The 17756-nt window shown below is 40.1% G+C and overlaps 1 protein-coding gene across 1 annotated transcript in view; it reads left to right on the top strand.

The window, feature by feature from the left end:
• The first annotated feature begins 2859 nt into the window (after window positions 1-2859).
• LOC117473214 (metal transporter CNNM4) overlaps window positions 2860-17756 on the top strand; it is a 51708-nt gene continuing 36811 nt past the window's right edge. The window contains exon 1 of the mRNA XM_034118732.1: window positions 2860-4296. Coding sequence (XP_033974623.1) covers window positions 2883-4296 — 1414 coding nt within the window. The 5' untranslated portion in view covers window positions 2860-2882. The remainder of the gene's footprint in view (window positions 4297-17756) is intronic.

Here is a 17756-nt window from a genome sequence, read left to right as displayed (position 1 = left end):
TGAATCGCTTTAGTCAAGGCCACTGGGTGTAATTTATTTGCGGTTTGTTCACCAAACTCCACAATCACTTTCCACTCTTCATTCTCAATCTTTTTCTTTGTTCTCTTCATTTCATTCTGCGAATCAGACTCACTGAGACTGTCACTTGACATGTCTATCTTCTTTCTTGAACTCTTTGTTCTTACTTCGTTCCATCCTCCTTCTCCTTCAGATGCACTTTCCATACCATTGCTTTCAATATTCACCACTCCAGGACTCAAAGACGTCATTCCACCGAGGGCCTGACGGTAACTTCCTGCTACTCACTCTGAGCCTCCCCCAGCCATCCACATGCGTCTCTCAGGTCGGCCAGCGCAGCTGTTGAGCTCCTGCCAAGAGTAAATACACAACGGTAATCACAAGATAAGACACAGCTGGGGGGGGGGGAGGTGAAACACAGGCAACAGGTGAACACAATCAGACAATCAGACAGGAGGGGAAACACAGAGGAAGCAACTGCAGACATGAGACATGGGGTGCACACCTTTCAAAGTAAAACAGGAAACCGACAGACTGTGACCATTCAAAATAAACAGATCATGACAGAAATAATATTTTATGTACGTGTGATCTGTGGGAAAACTGCAAAAGGTCGGAACTGCTACATTCTCAGGCTACATAAAGTTGTCTCTGGTGCAAAAACACTAAATGCAGTATTATGCGCACATAAGTTAGGTCAACAGTTTGTGCAATATTTACTAGTTAAAATTGTTTTGTGTCAGACGAAACGTGCATTTGCCTATCCTAATTACAGGAGATCGTACTGTACTGATATTTGAAATATAACTAAAGTAAAATAAAAAGTAATTTACTTATGTGTGAAATGTGGGAAACTTAAATGCACTCTTCCCCCAACACAATACAGTTAACAGAAAAAGTGTATCTATTTGACTGCTGTAGATTAAGATTTTACATACCACCTCATTAAATGTGATTCCTAATTTTTAAGGAATCAATGTACCTAAGTAGATACAACAAATGCTTCAATTAAATAATATATAGGGCTGCAACTTAAAAACTATTTACGATTATTTTTGTCGATTAAACTGTTGAATATGTTCATGAATAATCCGTAGTTGGTTTTATACATTACATAATATGGAGAAAAATGGCCATCAGTGTTTTTCAAAGCCCAACATGACCTCTTGTTTTGTCCATACATTAAATATATTTAGTTCATTGCCATAGAGAAGTAAAGAAAGTATTCACAATAAAAAAGCCAGAATCGTATCATGTTTTTATTTTTCTCAAAATATTACTCAAACTGATTAAACATTTACTAAAATAGTTGTCAAACAATAAAATAGTTGACAACTGTGATACAATGGATTCTTATGTGAATATTTTTCGAATAATTGATAATGGTTGCAGATCCATATGATTCAATCAACACAGTTTAATTAACATGGTAGTACACAATAATCCCATCAGCCACAAATCAAAACAAACATTAGACATGATTATTATTCTTAGTTGCAGATCATTCTTTTTACATTGATACACTGTGTCACCGGAAAGTCTTAATATGCGTTTTGATATAGAACCTTCCTTTTGATTATACCATGAAATAGAATAAACCAATAAACTGTAATTTGTTATTTTTTTGACTTTTTGGGAATCTGAAATAAAGATTGTATTTTGCATTTAGGTTTTTTAGCCATCATTAAATAATTTTAAAACTACTTTTGTATGCTGGCTGTATGTTAATACAAAGCTGTAGTATAACAACCTTACATTATTATCTTTTGAAAAGGCCTGAAAAAACAGTTTTCTCTAAATAAAAAAGGACTTGGACTTGAGCCTTTTAACTTGGAAATACTTGCTAACTTTCCCTAAACCTAAAGACTAAAAAGTATTTGATATGTTATTTAAAAAATGTGCCACTAATAAATTCACGTTAATTATTTATTTACAGGATCATAACGTTAATGCTGGAGGTCATGTTATTAGCCATTTTCATTAGGCTGCACTGTGTGATATAACCACCAAGGGGAGCTCTGTTCTCAGTAAAGAAATGTACACACGCTGATGTTAGAAAAAGAAAAAGAGAGGACATCGTTTTTTATCTTTGAAGGCACATTAATACAATAATACAGGGTTTCTGTATTTCTCCAACTTGTCCCTTTTTTCTTTTTAGTACCAGTTTAGTTTTGTCCATATTTAAGATTAAACTACAGGTTGAAGCAGGAAGTTATTCAATGTTCATTAAAAGACAGCACACATAGATTTTTTTGTTTCTGATTCCTCTGTAATACCTCTGGTTCAAAAAGTCTCAAGGAAAGACACCAAAAAAATATCTTTCTGATTTAAAAAAAAAACTGTAATCAAGCCAATATAACCTTTATTTGTTTCTGTATAGGCTATCAGTCTTTTTTTCACACATATTTTTATCACAATGGATCCTTTATTAAAAAGTTTAAATTAATTCAGAATTTTTTTTTAATGGATGATATTAAAACTCCGAATGTTGTCCCAAATATTAATGGACACTATTTCATGTTTTAGATTCTCATTTTTCTGTTTTCCTGGGTGATTTTACTTATTATAATATGTATTGTTGGAGGAAGCCTAGCCTAGTATAGAGGTTTTTATTGCCAACGACTGCGTCACTTTAATTCTTGTGAAGAAGATAATAAAGAACTTGAAACTAATCCACCTTAAAAGCAAAAAAAAAGAAATATCAGTCGACCTTTAAAATGAAAACATAGGGGGCTCGGTTGAGTGACGTTTCTCCCGCTGATTGGCTGTATTTTCAGGGTATGCTGGCATGCAGATGAGGGGGGTGGGCTCGTGGAAACGAGTAGCTGACGTCATTTCCCCTATTCGCATAGAGCGAAACAAACATGGCGATAGAGTCGAGTGGACGGGGGTTTACGCTAACTTTATTCGTGTTTTCTTGTGTTTTTGCGGGCAGGCAAGCCCTGGAGGCGCCGGCGGAGACAAGACTCGGCCCCCGGATACTCGGCATGAGGCTGGAGAGGAGCGACACGCCGGCCGGGACCACCGAAAGAGGGGTTATTCAGGTGACCGAGGGCAGCGACACCCTCTTCAGGTTCTACGGGCTCCGCTTGCGCTCAAACAGCTCTGCTCTCATCAAGTTTATGGAACTTTACTCCAGCGATAAAGAGGATGATAGTTTCGGCGCCATCATGCACCCCTTCAATAGGACTTGTCCGGAGCACACGAAGGATATAGAAGTGAAGGGGTCCATGGTGGTAACCAACCAAAACACCTCCGGGGTGGTCAGCCTCTTTATCAAGGAGCTCCGCAAGAGCGAGGCGGTAAAGGTGTTCGGCTTGTGTGTCCGCGACACCCAGGAGAAGGAGGAGACGTGGTACCTGCTGGACGATGAGGACGCCAGGCTGCGGGTGGTGGAGGTGGCGAAGTCCTTGCTGCCTGTCTGGCTGCAGATAATTCTCATAGCCTTCCTGCTGGTGCTATCCGGCATGTTCAGCGGGCTCAACCTTGGGCTGATGGCGCTGGACCCGATGGAGCTCCGCATCGTGCAGAGCTGCGGTACCGAGAAGGAGAAGAAGTACGCGCGGAAGATCGAGCCCATCCGCAGGAAGGGAAACTACTTACTGTGCTCGCTGCTCCTGGGAAACGTCCTGGTCAACACCACCCTCACCATCCTCCTGGACGACCTCACCAAGTCCGGGATCGGCGCTGTAGTCGCCTCCACCGTCGGCATCGTTATTTTCGGGGAGATCGTCCCGCAGTCGCTGTGCTCCAGGCACGGTTTAGCAGTCGGGGCGAACACCATCATGGTCACCAAGTTGTTCATGCTGCTAACTTTCCCTCTGTCGTGGCCCATCAGCAAGCTCCTGGACTGCGTGCTGGGCCAGGAGATCGGCACCGTGTACAACCGGGAGAAGCTGGTGGGGATGCTGAAGGTCACCGAGCCGTACAACGACCTGGTGAAAGAGGAGCTCAACATGATCCAGGGTGCGCTGGAGCTCAGGACTAAAACCGTGGAGGATGTCATGACAGCTGTCGGAAACTGCTTCATGATGCAATGCGACGCCGTGTTGGACTTCAACACCATGTCGGAGATCATGGAGAGCGGATACACGAGGATACCTGTGTACGAGCACGAGCGCTCCAACATCGTGGACATCCTGTATGTGAAGGACCTGGCCTTTGTGGACCCGGACGACTGCACCACACTGAAGACCATCACCAAGTTTTACAACCACCCGGTGCACTTCGTCTTCCACGACACCAAGCTGGACTCCATGCTGGAGGAGTTCAAGAAAGGTTTGTGGACATCTTGTCATGTGGTCATGCAAGTTAGAGTAGGGGGTGCACAACATCAAATACTGTGGTGGTGGTGGGCCAGGACAGGCAGAGGCAGCCGAAGGTCTCACCTTGTTATACTTGAGAAAAATAAGCAACACTACTGCATAAAGTCCTGTATTTATAATCTTACTAAAGTATATTTAAAGTACCAAAAGTTAAATTAACAATCATACACTATAAACCGTTTCAGAATTATGTTTATTATTAGATTATAAGTGTCACAAATACAAACAAACTCCATCTTTACCAGCTGCAGTATAACCTTAATCACCTTCTGCTGTGTAGTAACCCATAACATATACAATTTATAAAAAGAAATAGGTCAATATGTCAATCATCAGTTGATTTTAGTGTTGTATAATCACATAATCTCAATGTGCAAAGTAACCAAAGCTGCCACATAAACGCAGGGGAGTAAAAAGTGCAGCATTTGCCTCCAAACTGTAGCTTAAATATATAAAATACAATGGATAAACTCAAGCAAAGAACAACTGTGTTCAAGTTATACTGAAACACAGTACATGTTGTACTTAGTTACTTCCCACCTATGAAAGTATTTGTGGTCCGGAGAGTCAGGTGTAACTATTTTCTATTTGCTTTCCTGGGAAATCCAGGAGTGACAGAACCGTGCTGTTTATTTTTGACACAGTATTTGGTTAGTCAGGATACTACCACAGGTTTTTTTTAGGCTTAGTAGTAATGTTATACGCTTACTTAACAACTTTTACTGTTTGGCGGATGTCTTACCATTTCCTCCTTTTTTGCATTGATCGTGATGGATAAAACACAAAAAGCAGCTCCAGCCGTGTTCAGCCTTTTTTAGCGGTCTGTATTATCAAGCAGTAGAGCTGAGTTTGACCTTTTTTGTGGAGCAGGTCAAACAATAACATACATTCTAGTCTTGGGGATTAGTAATTTGTGAATGTAGCCTTCCTGCAACAGGGTAAAAGAAAGAAAACATTTGGTCTTTTATGCTGTTGCTCTTATCTAGAGTGTCAGAATGATGTTCAGACGGCTGTGTTTACTATGTGCATCGAGCATTTTAATAGAAGGTCAGCTGTCTGTTAGTCCCTCTTGTGTTTTGAGTATGTGATGTCATGGTCATACACGTTTTAAATTCTCTGAGGTTCAGGAGTGATTCTTACTCAAGTTGCCATATATTATATTCAACCTGTAGTAGACATTGTTGGAAGGATTACAAAGGGAGAAAGCATGTTTAGTTCCTACAGAGTGAGGGAAAGCATTGTTGCTATAGACTAAAGCTGTGTTTTTGACAAAAATGACTGCTGAGAAGTGGTAATGAGGCTTTGTCAAAAATCAAATGTAGCCTCTGTCTTGTTTTTGTGTAGTATCAAAAACACTTCCCTGTTTTACTTCTCTCTTCTTACCCTGCTGCTTTTCCTCTTTCGAAACACACACACTTTCACAAATGTGCACGCACCCTCTCTCAAGAGGCCGTACACACACTGACGCCATCCCCCGCAGGGATATATTTTTCCTTTTCTCAGGCTTCTCATCTCAAGGTCACAGACAGTAGACACTCTTGCTGTGTCTATAACTCAGCACAGTGAGGAATAAGCGATTGTGTTTCTGTGTCCGCTCTGGCATCCTACTCTAAGACGTGACGGTAAAACCTCAATGAACTTGGTCGGCAGCGTGATTTTGTTTGTACCAAATATGATTGGCTGAAACAAGTGAACCGTATCAGATCTACCACTCTAAATTGTCTTTGAGTCGTGTTGTAGCTGTGGTGCGCAGAGCTGTGTGACATTTGGCCAAGAAACGTCTCTGCGGCTCTTCTTAGTAGGCTTGGCTGGCAAGGTGGGAGGCATTGGCAACAAACTGCAGTGCCCACACACACACACACACACACACACACACACACACACACACACACACACACACACACACACACACACACACACACACACACACACACAGGGCTGCACAGGGAGTTAAAAACAATCCACGTTTGCTCAAAGCTCGGCAGATAGATGAACTTCAAACAGTTATGAGAATAGTTGGTGTACTGTGCATAGGTGCTGTGTTTGAGGGTTATGGCAACTTTGAAAGACCTCCGCCTCTTGTTGCCTGTGGGCAGATATATACGGAAAAAGATTTTGAAGACTACAGAGCCCTGGAGGGTTCATAGAGAGAAAAATAAATAAAACAAGGCCACGTTTTATACATTTGTGCGCACGAGATGTAATTCGTGGCCTCAATTTAAATAAAACGAGGCCACGCTTTATTAATTAGTGCGCACAAGATACTTTCTTATGGTTAGACACATCGAACTGCCCGATTATTACGCCATATTATTAGTTTTATGAAGAAGATGTCCGGTCGCCAGGGCGTGTGTGTGTGTATGTTTGTGTGTGCGTGTGTGTGGGCATTTGTTTTCAGAAGATATTATGATAGTGGCGTTCGTTCCGGTGCACTCCGACAGCACTTAGCACTAGCCTACATCGAGATTAAGATTAAACTAACTTCTTTCACTTGGGAATACACATATGGAGTTAGCCAGATGTGTGTAAATTACTGTTCATGGTCATTTGAAAACAAATGCCGGTGTCGGACACACACATACACCGAACACACACACCCACACAGAGCTGAGCCGAGCAGAGCACAAACACGCACACATCATGTAGCATTTCACGTTTCCATAGCAACAACAACTTCCTGTCAACAGCGTAAACTTGCCTTCAAAATAAAAGCATCTAAATAAGAGGAAGTTAACCTAAATTACATTTAAGACATATACAACTACAACGAAAGTAACAAAAGCAATGTCATATCCTTTTCAGTTTCACAGAACACAAATTGGGTTATTTACACATCATGCGCCCTGGTGACCGGACATCTCCTTCATAACACGAGTAATAGGGGGAATAATAATCGGGCAGTTCGGATGTGTGTGTGTGTGTGTGTGTGTGTGTGTGTGTGTGTGTGTGTGTGTGTGTGTGTGTGTGTTGTGTGTGTGTGTGTGTGTGTGTGTGTGTGTGTGTTGTGTGTGTGTGTGTGTGTTGTGTGTGTGTGTGTGTGTGTGTGTGTGTGTGTGTGTGTGTGTGTGTGTGTGTGTGTGTGTGTGTGTGTGTGTGTGTGTGTGTGTGTGTGTGTGTGTGTGTGTGTGTGTGTGTGTGTGTGTGTGTGTGTGTGTGTGTGTGTGTGTGTGTGTGTGTGTGTGTGTGTGTGTGTGTGTGTGTGTGTGTGTGTGTGTGTGTGTGTGTGTGTGTGTGTGTGTGTGTGTGTGTGTGTGTGTGTGTGTGTGTGTGTGTGTGTGTGTGTGTGTGTGTGTGTGTGTGTGTGTGTGTGTGTGTGTGTGTGTGTGTGGCTAAAACGTAGCAGCCTCGATCTCTATTCAGCTGTTCTGAAGGTAAACACAGTGAAGGCGCTGCGTAAAAGGCACAGCTCTCTGCGCGCAGATAGCAGATACTGTGAGAGTCACAGACATGAATTCATAGATCAAGGCAGACTGGTTCACAGACTCTCCTGTTTTGCGAATCCGGTGCTTAAACAAATAGCTCTACACCTCTGGCCGAAATGTCCCTAAAATGAAGTCCGAGTTTGAAATATATCTCAAATAATGTATGCACTGCCATTTACCCACATAAACATAACAGTCGTGCGCACGAATTAATAAAACGTGGCCTCGTTTTATTGTATTTTCTCTCTATGAACCCTCCAGGGCTCCGTAGAAGACCTTAAAGTATAGTGAATATTCTCATGAGAAATACTGTCAGGAAAAAAGGATTTGCCATGTCAACAAAATCATATTTATTACGAGTTCATGTTCTAGGACACTTAGTTGACTTGAGATGCAGGAATTCTATTATTTGTTGCATATTCAAAAGACACTGTAGACACATTTTAAACCTTCATAAACATTAGGACTCAATGGGTGTTGCTGAAAATTGCAGAGCTTTGAGCAACTGCTCGATGTGTTCCCAGTTCAGAAGGTGTGCACAAATAGAGCACAAGAGTTCTTGTAAAATTGTAAAACCTACGTCCCATTTTGTGCCATCAAACCGGCTCTGGTGCAGGTGCTGGTAAATATGTAAATGGTAGCTCAAAATCAACCCATATAAGTTGAATATCATTACAGTTGCATACATGCATTCCATCTTGCAGCCCAATTTGACCCTTTTTTGTACAGCCAGTCATAAAGCCAGTACCATATATGTCATGTGAAGGGGGCATCCACTCCAAAGAGATAGAACACCTTGTTTAAATCTAGGAAATAATCATCTAGGAACTGTTATTACAGGTTATTATCTTCTAAAGCAGCATATTTTGGAAGAATGAGCTATGTCAGAGAATAACTTTGGATGCCTTATTTTTCTTATCTAACTGTATAACATGTACATGTATGATGAGTATTTTACTTGTACAATGTATTTAGTCGACAGGGTTGATATTCAACTGTGTCCTTGTGAAGTCTCTCCGAGCTGGTAGCATGTTGTGAATGCTTCTATTTCCTGCATTAAATATATATTCATCAATTTCTGGTAAATGTTTTGATAGACAAAGTTTGTCTAAAGCTTTTTACCGATTGTTCTTCCCACCCTCTTAACTCGACTCCCCGCTTACATCTCAAGTTCCTCTCACTTGCTGCTTAGCATCAGTTACCACGGTGATGGCATCCAACATTGTCAGTGTGCGTATACTGTACACAAACCTGTTTCTTTAAGTCGTGCTCTTTATGATACAAATATGCCCCTTCATTACAAGATTTTGAGGTGTTTACTTATATAAGCAAAGGTTCAACGCCTATAGTTAATAATAAATACTCTATAAATTGACATTTTTGTGTGTGTGTGTGTGTGTGTGTGTGTGTGTGTGTGTGTGTGTGTGTGTGTGTGTGTGTGTGTGTGTGTGTGTGTGTGTGTGTGTGTGTGTGTGTGTGTGTGTGTGTGTGTGTGTGTGTGTGTGTGTGTGTGTGTGTGTGTGTGTGTGTGTGTGTGTGTGTGTGTGTGTGTGTGTGTGTGTGTGTGTGTGTGTGTGTGTGTGTGTGTGTGTGTGTGTGTGTGTGTGTGTGTGTGTGTGTGTGTGTGTGTGTGTGTGTGTGTGACCTTTCACGGGGACTATGAAGTGACCTTTTTAGAAATTAAACTTTAATGATACACTGGCTTTCAGCAGGAAGTAACAAAAAACTGGTAGAATATGAGAACATTCGTAAGAAAAAGCAAGTTTGTGTGTATTGGTAGATTTCATAGAAATAAAGGCACATGTTATCAAGTATACTGAGATTTTTTACAATTACTGATATTATAGATAGCATTCCTCTCATGTATAATACTCAGAGAGGTGCTCTGGACATCAGGCTTCATTTAGAAAACACACACACACACACACACCAGTGAACCATGAATTGACTGGAGGCACATCACACTCTGTCAACAGACTGTCACATGATGTACCCTCAAGCAGCCGCCTGTTAGCCTCCATTTAGGCCTCAGTGACTTTAAAAAATATCACTACAGGTTAATACAAATTAACATGTTAGATGGTCTTTCCATTGTATATCGTAATAGTTGCACTTTTCTTCTTATTGATGTTCATAATAAAGAAGTAAAAGCAGAAACACAGTGCGACTGCATTAAAAAAACAAAAAAAACAAGACGTTTTTATAATTTTACTTAAAAACGTTGGGTTGAACAAAGAGCTGAAATGATTAATGGATACGTTGGTCAAAATAAGTATTTTTATGCAAAAATGCCAGGTAACAGTTTCTCAAATATGAATATCGTTATCAATAATTGGTCTTGTTTAATATTAAAAGACATATTTGGGTTTTAATTTCTGGGTTGGGCTATATAGGACATTCAAATATTTGAACTAAAAACATTTACATTTTCGACATTTAAAAAATAAATCAAGTCAATGGACATCTATACGATCCAATGTTAACAACAGCTCTGTAATGTGAGCTCTAACTGTTGTGCTTGTGTTGGCCATGTACCCACAAGGCTCATTGAAAGCCACTAATCCAAATAAATAGTTTTGCCAACATATTTGTGTTTAGATTTCAAATCATAAATGTAAATAATAAGTCATTTTTCCCATTATGGGAGCATTTCAAATATGTGTCTGCCAAAACTTGAATGTCTCGTTGATGACACACATATTCAAGTGTTGTTTAGCCCTGCTGGTTATTTTTGTGGATTTTTCAGTTGTAATTACTGCACTTGTTTGCCCTCTTTGTTATGGTGTGTGTGTGAAACCACACTAGATTTGATGTGAGTCAGTAGTCACGTCTCAGACTAATAGACTAAACACACAATTCCTGTTGAACCTTAAACACAGGAAATAGACCAGCTTGTGTTTTGTTTGTGGTCGTCAGGACCGTCTGCATTGTGTGCTGTTTATCAGTCGGTGTTTCCCCTAGGATGGAGTCATAGCAGCGGTGCTAAGGCACGTGGGCCTAGCAAAATGTGAGCGCGGAGCGAGTGGAATTTTTTTGTGCGTGCGAAGTGCGCCCCGCCAATATGTTTCTATGTGTCTGCCAGCACAAGAAAAGCTCTTGAGGCTCTACAGGTGTATTCTGCTAAATCACCTTTATTGAACATTCAGTAACACAAATACTACACATCCACATAACAAACAATCAAAATAAAATGTATGCAATTTAATTATTTTAACCTACTTTATTTGGGGGTGGACCTCACATCCTCTAGGGGGGTCCTCACCTCCTCTAGGGGGGTCCGGGGGCATGCTCCCCCGGGAAGATGTTTTTTTAAATGTTGAAGTGAAATGCATCAATCTGGTGCACTTTGAGCACAACATGAATGTATGGATACAGCTCTCAACACTCAGATGAAAGGGAGCTGTATACTTTTCAATAATCCAAACATCTTTAGAATATGATCACAACCAATAACAAATCATTTAAACTGGTTTATTCTTATCTTATGTTACCTAGTTAGCATTCTTTCTTTTTCTTTATGCATATTTTACTAATCACTCCCCTTTTAAAAATGTTGTACTGTCCTATAGTACACATTGGAATGATTTCTTACTTTATTTTTTACAACTATATTAAATAGATACAGGTGTGCTCTCTCTAGCTCTCGCTCTCTCTCTGTCTCGCTCGCTCACAGAGGCTGTATGCTCCTCCGTGGCGATGACGTGAGCGCCACGTATTATTATTTAAATGTATAAAATAAAAAAATAAATCATCTTTTTATTTTTATTTTTTGGTACCTGGCTGGCGCCCCGTAGCGGCGCAGCGCCGCTGCTGAATGTATATAGGGGAAACACTGTCAGTGTTTGGGCATTCACAACAATTAGTTAAATTACTAAGTACAATGGGTGTTTTTAAATATGTGATTGAGATTTAGCTATTTGGACATTTCTTTTTTAATATTTCCGCTATTATCTGATCAATACTGCAGCAGCTTGGAAGATGACATGTTGCCTGTTTCATCATGAATTACAAAATGTTGCAAACAAGTTGTTTTTGCCCTGCTAATAGGCTTTTTTTATTGAGTGTCCAGTATGCCAATATGGAAATCAGTCTGTTACCTATACTGTCCTAAAAGTTAATAAAATCTTTCACATAATATATTTAGCTTCTAAGTCTGACCCCTTTACAGGCTTTTGATACTTACATTCCTGGTTCAGCACTCTTATGTTCATGATCTTAAATAACAGACATGATATGAACAACATTGTAAACAGGAGAATGCAACTTCTGAATTGAGGTAAATTGAAGCGATCGGAGAAAAAACAAAAAGTAGTCCTCTGGTGATTGAGCTTCTTCCCTCACAAACAATCTTTTGCCTAGTAAAGACACTGGCACACATAGAGGACTTTATCAATCAAACAAAAAGGCAATTTTGGGTCATCATCCATCAAACTACTCCGATAATTACCATAAACTAAGACAGTTTATGCAATCTGTGGCCAGAGACTATGTGATTACAACCTGCAAGTGTAATGGAAAGAACCTTTCTTGACATTGTTGAAGAGGCCCTATTATGCCTTTTTGGGATTATTGACATTGTACTTAGTGACATCACTACGTAACACTCGCGCTTTAAGGCCGCTACACACCCACCTGAGACCAAAGAACGCGTACCAAAGGCGTCCCGACTTTTACGTCAGCTTCGTCGGCTGCGTCGGCTACGTCGCCCGCTACGCCGCCCGCCTACGAACACACTGCAAATACTTCAGTCGACGAGTGGCAATAACTGTCCTTACCAGCAGGCAGCGGTAGTGTGAACAGCAGAGTGATTGCTTGGGCCGACTTTCTCTGACCTGCCGCGGCCGATTCAACATGTTCACAATCGGCCGCGTGAGGGAGGTGTCGGGAGGTGTGAAAAGGTGCCGTAAAGAGACGACGGTGCGGGACACACAAACCTGAGTAGGGCGCCGCGAATGCCTGACGGCCTCTGACGGCCTCTGACTCCCAAAATCGGGCTGGTGTGTCTGGGCCTTTACAGGCAAGCGCTCCAACACATTGTACTTGACAGGCTAAGGGGCGGGACATCTCTTAGCAGTTGACCAATCACAACAGAGCCGTCCAGCTAACCAATCAGAGCAGACTGGGCTCTGGTTTCAGACAGAGGGTGAAAAGACGTGCTGCAGCACAGGCAGTATGAGAATAATAAAGAGCTTTTTGAACATTAAAGTCACAGTAGAGGCCTACTGTTTTCATAATGCATTTTGTATGCATTATGAAACCTGAAAGATTAGCAGATGTCCTCTTTAAAATAACACATTTCAAGGATTGTCGTTTGGTGTTGTTTCTAGTTTTTCACACCCTCCTCTCATTTGTCTGTTCTGTATTTCATCAATTCCTAACTGTTTGCTGTTGTCATGCGTTCTTCTGACAGATTGGCCGTTGCACCCTGCCATAAACGCAAATTCAAACACACTTCTGCTTGTGACACACGCTGCGTAAAGACACACACACAATGTACATTTGCTTTATCCAAACACATTCATTTACCACATTCCTCCCTCAGCCTGAGTCTAACCTAAAAATAATCTCAATTGTAATCTCAACCTTTAACCCCAATCCTATCCGTGAACCTGACTTTCAAACAAGCCGGGGGGGCAGAAATAATGACTGCCTCTTTGTAAAAGTACGAAAGAACACAATAATTTACTACTTTGAGTAAAACATTACCCAATGTCAGCATGATAAGGTTGACACAGGGTGGACCTGAATCTCCACTCCTGCTTTTGTGACATGGGTGTGTCCCTCTCTCACGCTCCTACTCTTCTTCTCATCTCTACCGCCACTTATCGCATTTCTTTGTCCTTGTTTTCTGTTGTGTCTAGTGTCTACAGAAGAGCATTTTGAGTCACTCTTGGCAGCGTTCATATGTGATAAAAGACTCAGAGCATTTATTGCTCCATGAAGAATCTATTTAGGAAGCAGTTATGTTACAACCACTATGTTCACATTAGTGCTGAAGGTGTGCCAGTACAGGGAAAACATGGGAGGAGCTGCCAAACGAGAATATCCCAGATAACAGAACGTTCTGGAAGAATTGTCAATTAATCCTCATATAGTTTTCAATCAAATCAATACGTCGAGGCAGGAGGTGGGCCATGCAGTTGTGGGATTATGCTTGTTTTGTTAATTGTTAAAGATTTTGAAGTTTAGAATCTACTTCACATATTTGCCCATTGATTACAATGACAATAACATTTGAGTTTTTACATTTCATTTCTCCACTAGATTCTTGTTTTTCTCTATCACTTCTAACATTTTGTCATCAATGTGTGAACCCTAAAAAGCAACTTTAAGTCCGGTGTTTTCCATTTTTTATCTGAAACGTATCAAATGTGTCTTACAAATTCGGATGTGAACACTTAAACTGGACTTTGTTGGTTCTTTGTTCAGGATTATGTCATAACGTCAGCATCCACAATGCATTGTTAAGGGTAGGACTGAAGAAGTCTAAGAAATGATATATACTTTTTTTTAATGTGCCTCTGTTTGTCTTTTTAACATCAGATTAAGGTCACATCAGCATCAGGAAATTGGCGTGTCACATCCTCAAAAAGAAAAAAACATTAGGCATTCGTTTTGAAGTGGATCAGTCTAAAATCACCAAAAAGAGGATGGGGTTTAACTTGAATGTGTTTCTTAAGATTGTGTGTCTTTATGACGTAGCGATCATAAAAGATTGCTGCCGGTCCTGTCAATAATTAAGAAACAATAAATCTTATTCTCAGAACTAGCTACTAGCTTTTGACAGTTTTCTTTAAGGGTAGGGTTGAAGAAGTCTACAAATCTGTTATATATATTTTTTTTTATGTGCCTCTATTTGTCTTTTTAACTTCAGCTTTAGGTCACATTATCATCAGGAGATTGGCATGTCACATCCTGAAACGATACATAATGATCACTCTGACATTGCCAAAAAGATGATGGAGTTTAACTTAAATGTGTTTCATAATATTGTGTGTCAAAAAAAGATGTCAGAAATCTAGAGGGGTTTGCAGGACTAGCTGCTAGCTTTTTACAAATAAAATAGTAAACCTAAATTCCAGCTAACTGCTAAAGATCTTTAAAAGCATTATCTTCATTTTGCATTTGTCTGAAGGTAGTTGTGTGTATCTGTCTGTCAATGGATATTTAACTCTCTATTTTTGAGAGACAACCCCTGAGGTGTTCTGTTGAGTCACAGAGTGTAACACTCACACCATCACTCACTCACACTCCTATCAGCTGACTTTCCTGTCTGTATCGCTCTGATTTAATTTAAAGGAAGACAAACCCTGAATGATTGATTTATGTCTTCAACAAACGGTTTTATTTTCAGTGTTAAGGCCCTGACACACCAGGCCGAAATCGGCTGTTTTCGTTAGTCGGACGACGAAGCGTGCCCTGTCGCCCAAACTCAATTTGATGTGTCCCGCACCGTCGGCCGTGACACGCCTTATTTGGCCTTTCATGGCCGACGCACGGCCGATTCAACATGTTGAATCGGCCGTGCGTCGGCCACAGGCAGTCGGACAAAGAAATCACTCTGATTGGCTGTTCAGCTAGCGAATCAGTGCATGAGAAGCGAAACGGTTGCTTGAGAATGTCTTCGACAAGCAACACTCCAATGGCTGATAGCTCCAGTACTGCACGAAACATGTTTTCGATGGACGAGAGTGAAAATGGAACGCACACGCTATTTGTTGTTTGATCATGCAGTCTGTTCTTCTTCTCTGTCTTCCGGTTGTTGCCTCTTTTGAATGACGAATACACACTTCCGCCGCCTGCTGGTAAGGAGAGTTATTGCCACTCACGCATGCGCAGTTCGTACGTGCTCGGCTGAAGTCTTTGCGGTGTGTTCCAGTGCGACACATGGCCAAGACGCAGGAGAACACGGCGACGCAACAGTCGGCGTCGAGTTCTCTGGTGACTGCTTGGTGTGTCAGGGCCTTTAGGTGTGACAGCTTATAAAAAACACTTCATTATCTAAACGGGCATCAGCTGCTCAGACCCTTGTTTTGTCTTTTAAATAGGCTCTGCGCCAACTAAGGAAATATAATCTTACATGGTCTGCTGCTATTTGTAGGTATAAAGCACATTAAGTTTGTCACGAAACAGATTTTTCTCACTGATGCCAGCCCGTCTTCCTCAGATAATGGAGTTCCAATTTCCATTTTTCTCAACCCTTCAGTTCAGTGTTTCCCCTACCATTGTCTTGGAGGGGCGCTGCGCCCCACCAACGGAGCCCCGCACCCCCCCCTGAAATTCAAGGTGTTTAAAAAAAAAAAAAAAATTATAATTCTTTTTTTTTAAATATTTCTTTTTTTTAAATATATATATATATTGTATATAGCACCAAATAGCAACTAATCTATATCTACTGTCACTTTTCACATTGAACATGTGCTCTTTTATTAAATAAACTAAACGCTTTCATTTTAAGTTGTGAGTTTAGTGTTTTTGACCCTAAGAAACACTGATGCATTAATCAATAACAATAATCCACAGCTCCTCTCTCTGCTCCAGAGGATTTAAAAAAAAATATCCTAAATATTTCTTGAGGGTTTTCACAATTAAATTAATAAAAGTTCAATTTATACAATTCATAAAATCATAATGCAAACTTTCTTTGTAAAATGCATAATACTGATCATATTGATTCCAGAGTTGATGATTGTTTAAATTGAACATACATTAAACCAATCAGAATCATATCATTTTAGTTGATAACTCAATATACTTTATTTTTTACAAAACATCCAGTGTTTCGGTAGTGACCACAGTATTTTGTTCTCAAGGTTGTATCATATTCCCTCAACCTTATTGCTTAATCTTAACTCATAACATGCCTTATGTTGAAGTGTGAATGTTTGAAGCTACTGACCCAGAATCAGCACTTTAGTAACAGGCTGAAATAGAGGGGAATGAGTCTAGAATGGACGATCTGTTTGGTATTTTGAGCAAAACACTTCATAGACATGTTTTTTTATATTCTGAGACCTATAATATATGCCTAACAATAGTATAATAAGAGACCATTAAAGTAACACACTGATTTTCAGACTTTAAAACACATTTATTTAAAAATGGTGGGATTTACCTGCTTACCATTCAATTTTGTCACTACCGAAACGATCATGTCAATTACCAAAACGTAACCATATATTTCGGTAGTGACTGTTTCGGTAGTGACGATTCTAGCTAAAATTGAGCATAACTAAAGAATGCTAGCAAGTACATGGCTAGCATACACGTCTTTGAAGAGGTTTACATACAGAAAAACCTAATACTTTGCATAAAACCCAGTAAAAGTTTACTTAATTGAAGATAATATGTGTTCGGTAGTGACAATTCTTAAGGTTACACGCCGATTTTCAGATTTTGGAACAGATTTATATCAAAAGTATGGGATATAGCTACTTGCCATTCAGCCATGAGGGACAGGGATGCAGTGTCACTGTCTAGTCAAAAATGCAGGGGTGTGGCTAAAAACCAGACTCAGCCATTGGACTAAAACCCCTTGTGTTTCGGGAGTGACATGAAAACTGGGGACATGATTTTTTGAGTATAGTTTTTTTATTAAAAAATTAAACTCACAATAAATCTAAATATTCCAACTTCTGTTTGAATGTAATCATAAAGATCTTCTAAATACACCATTGAACAAAATAAAATAAAATGTTTTAAGTGTTATTTACAGAACATGAAATTTAGATGTCAGGGTTGGGGACAGCTACTTCCCAATAGAAAGTACCATATAAATGATGTTTTTGTATATATTAAGCTTATCACTATCTAATGTAATGCCTTATGTTTAAATAGACCATAACATATTCTTAGTAAATATCTATGTCTGAATGTTAAATAGTTTTTCTTGTTGTTGTACTAATTCGGTAGAATGCCCCAAATATGGGTGGACCTCAAACCTTTACACTCATATTATCAGCGGCTGGAAATCAGTAGCAGACTTTCTTCT

Source organism: Trematomus bernacchii, unplaced genomic scaffold (genome assembly GCF_902827165.1).
Source record: "Trematomus bernacchii unplaced genomic scaffold, fTreBer1.1, whole genome shotgun sequence".
In the NCBI taxonomy this organism is placed as follows: Eukaryota; Metazoa; Chordata; class Actinopteri; order Perciformes; family Nototheniidae; genus Trematomus; species Trematomus bernacchii.
This window is presented reverse-complemented; position numbering and strand designations above follow the sequence as displayed.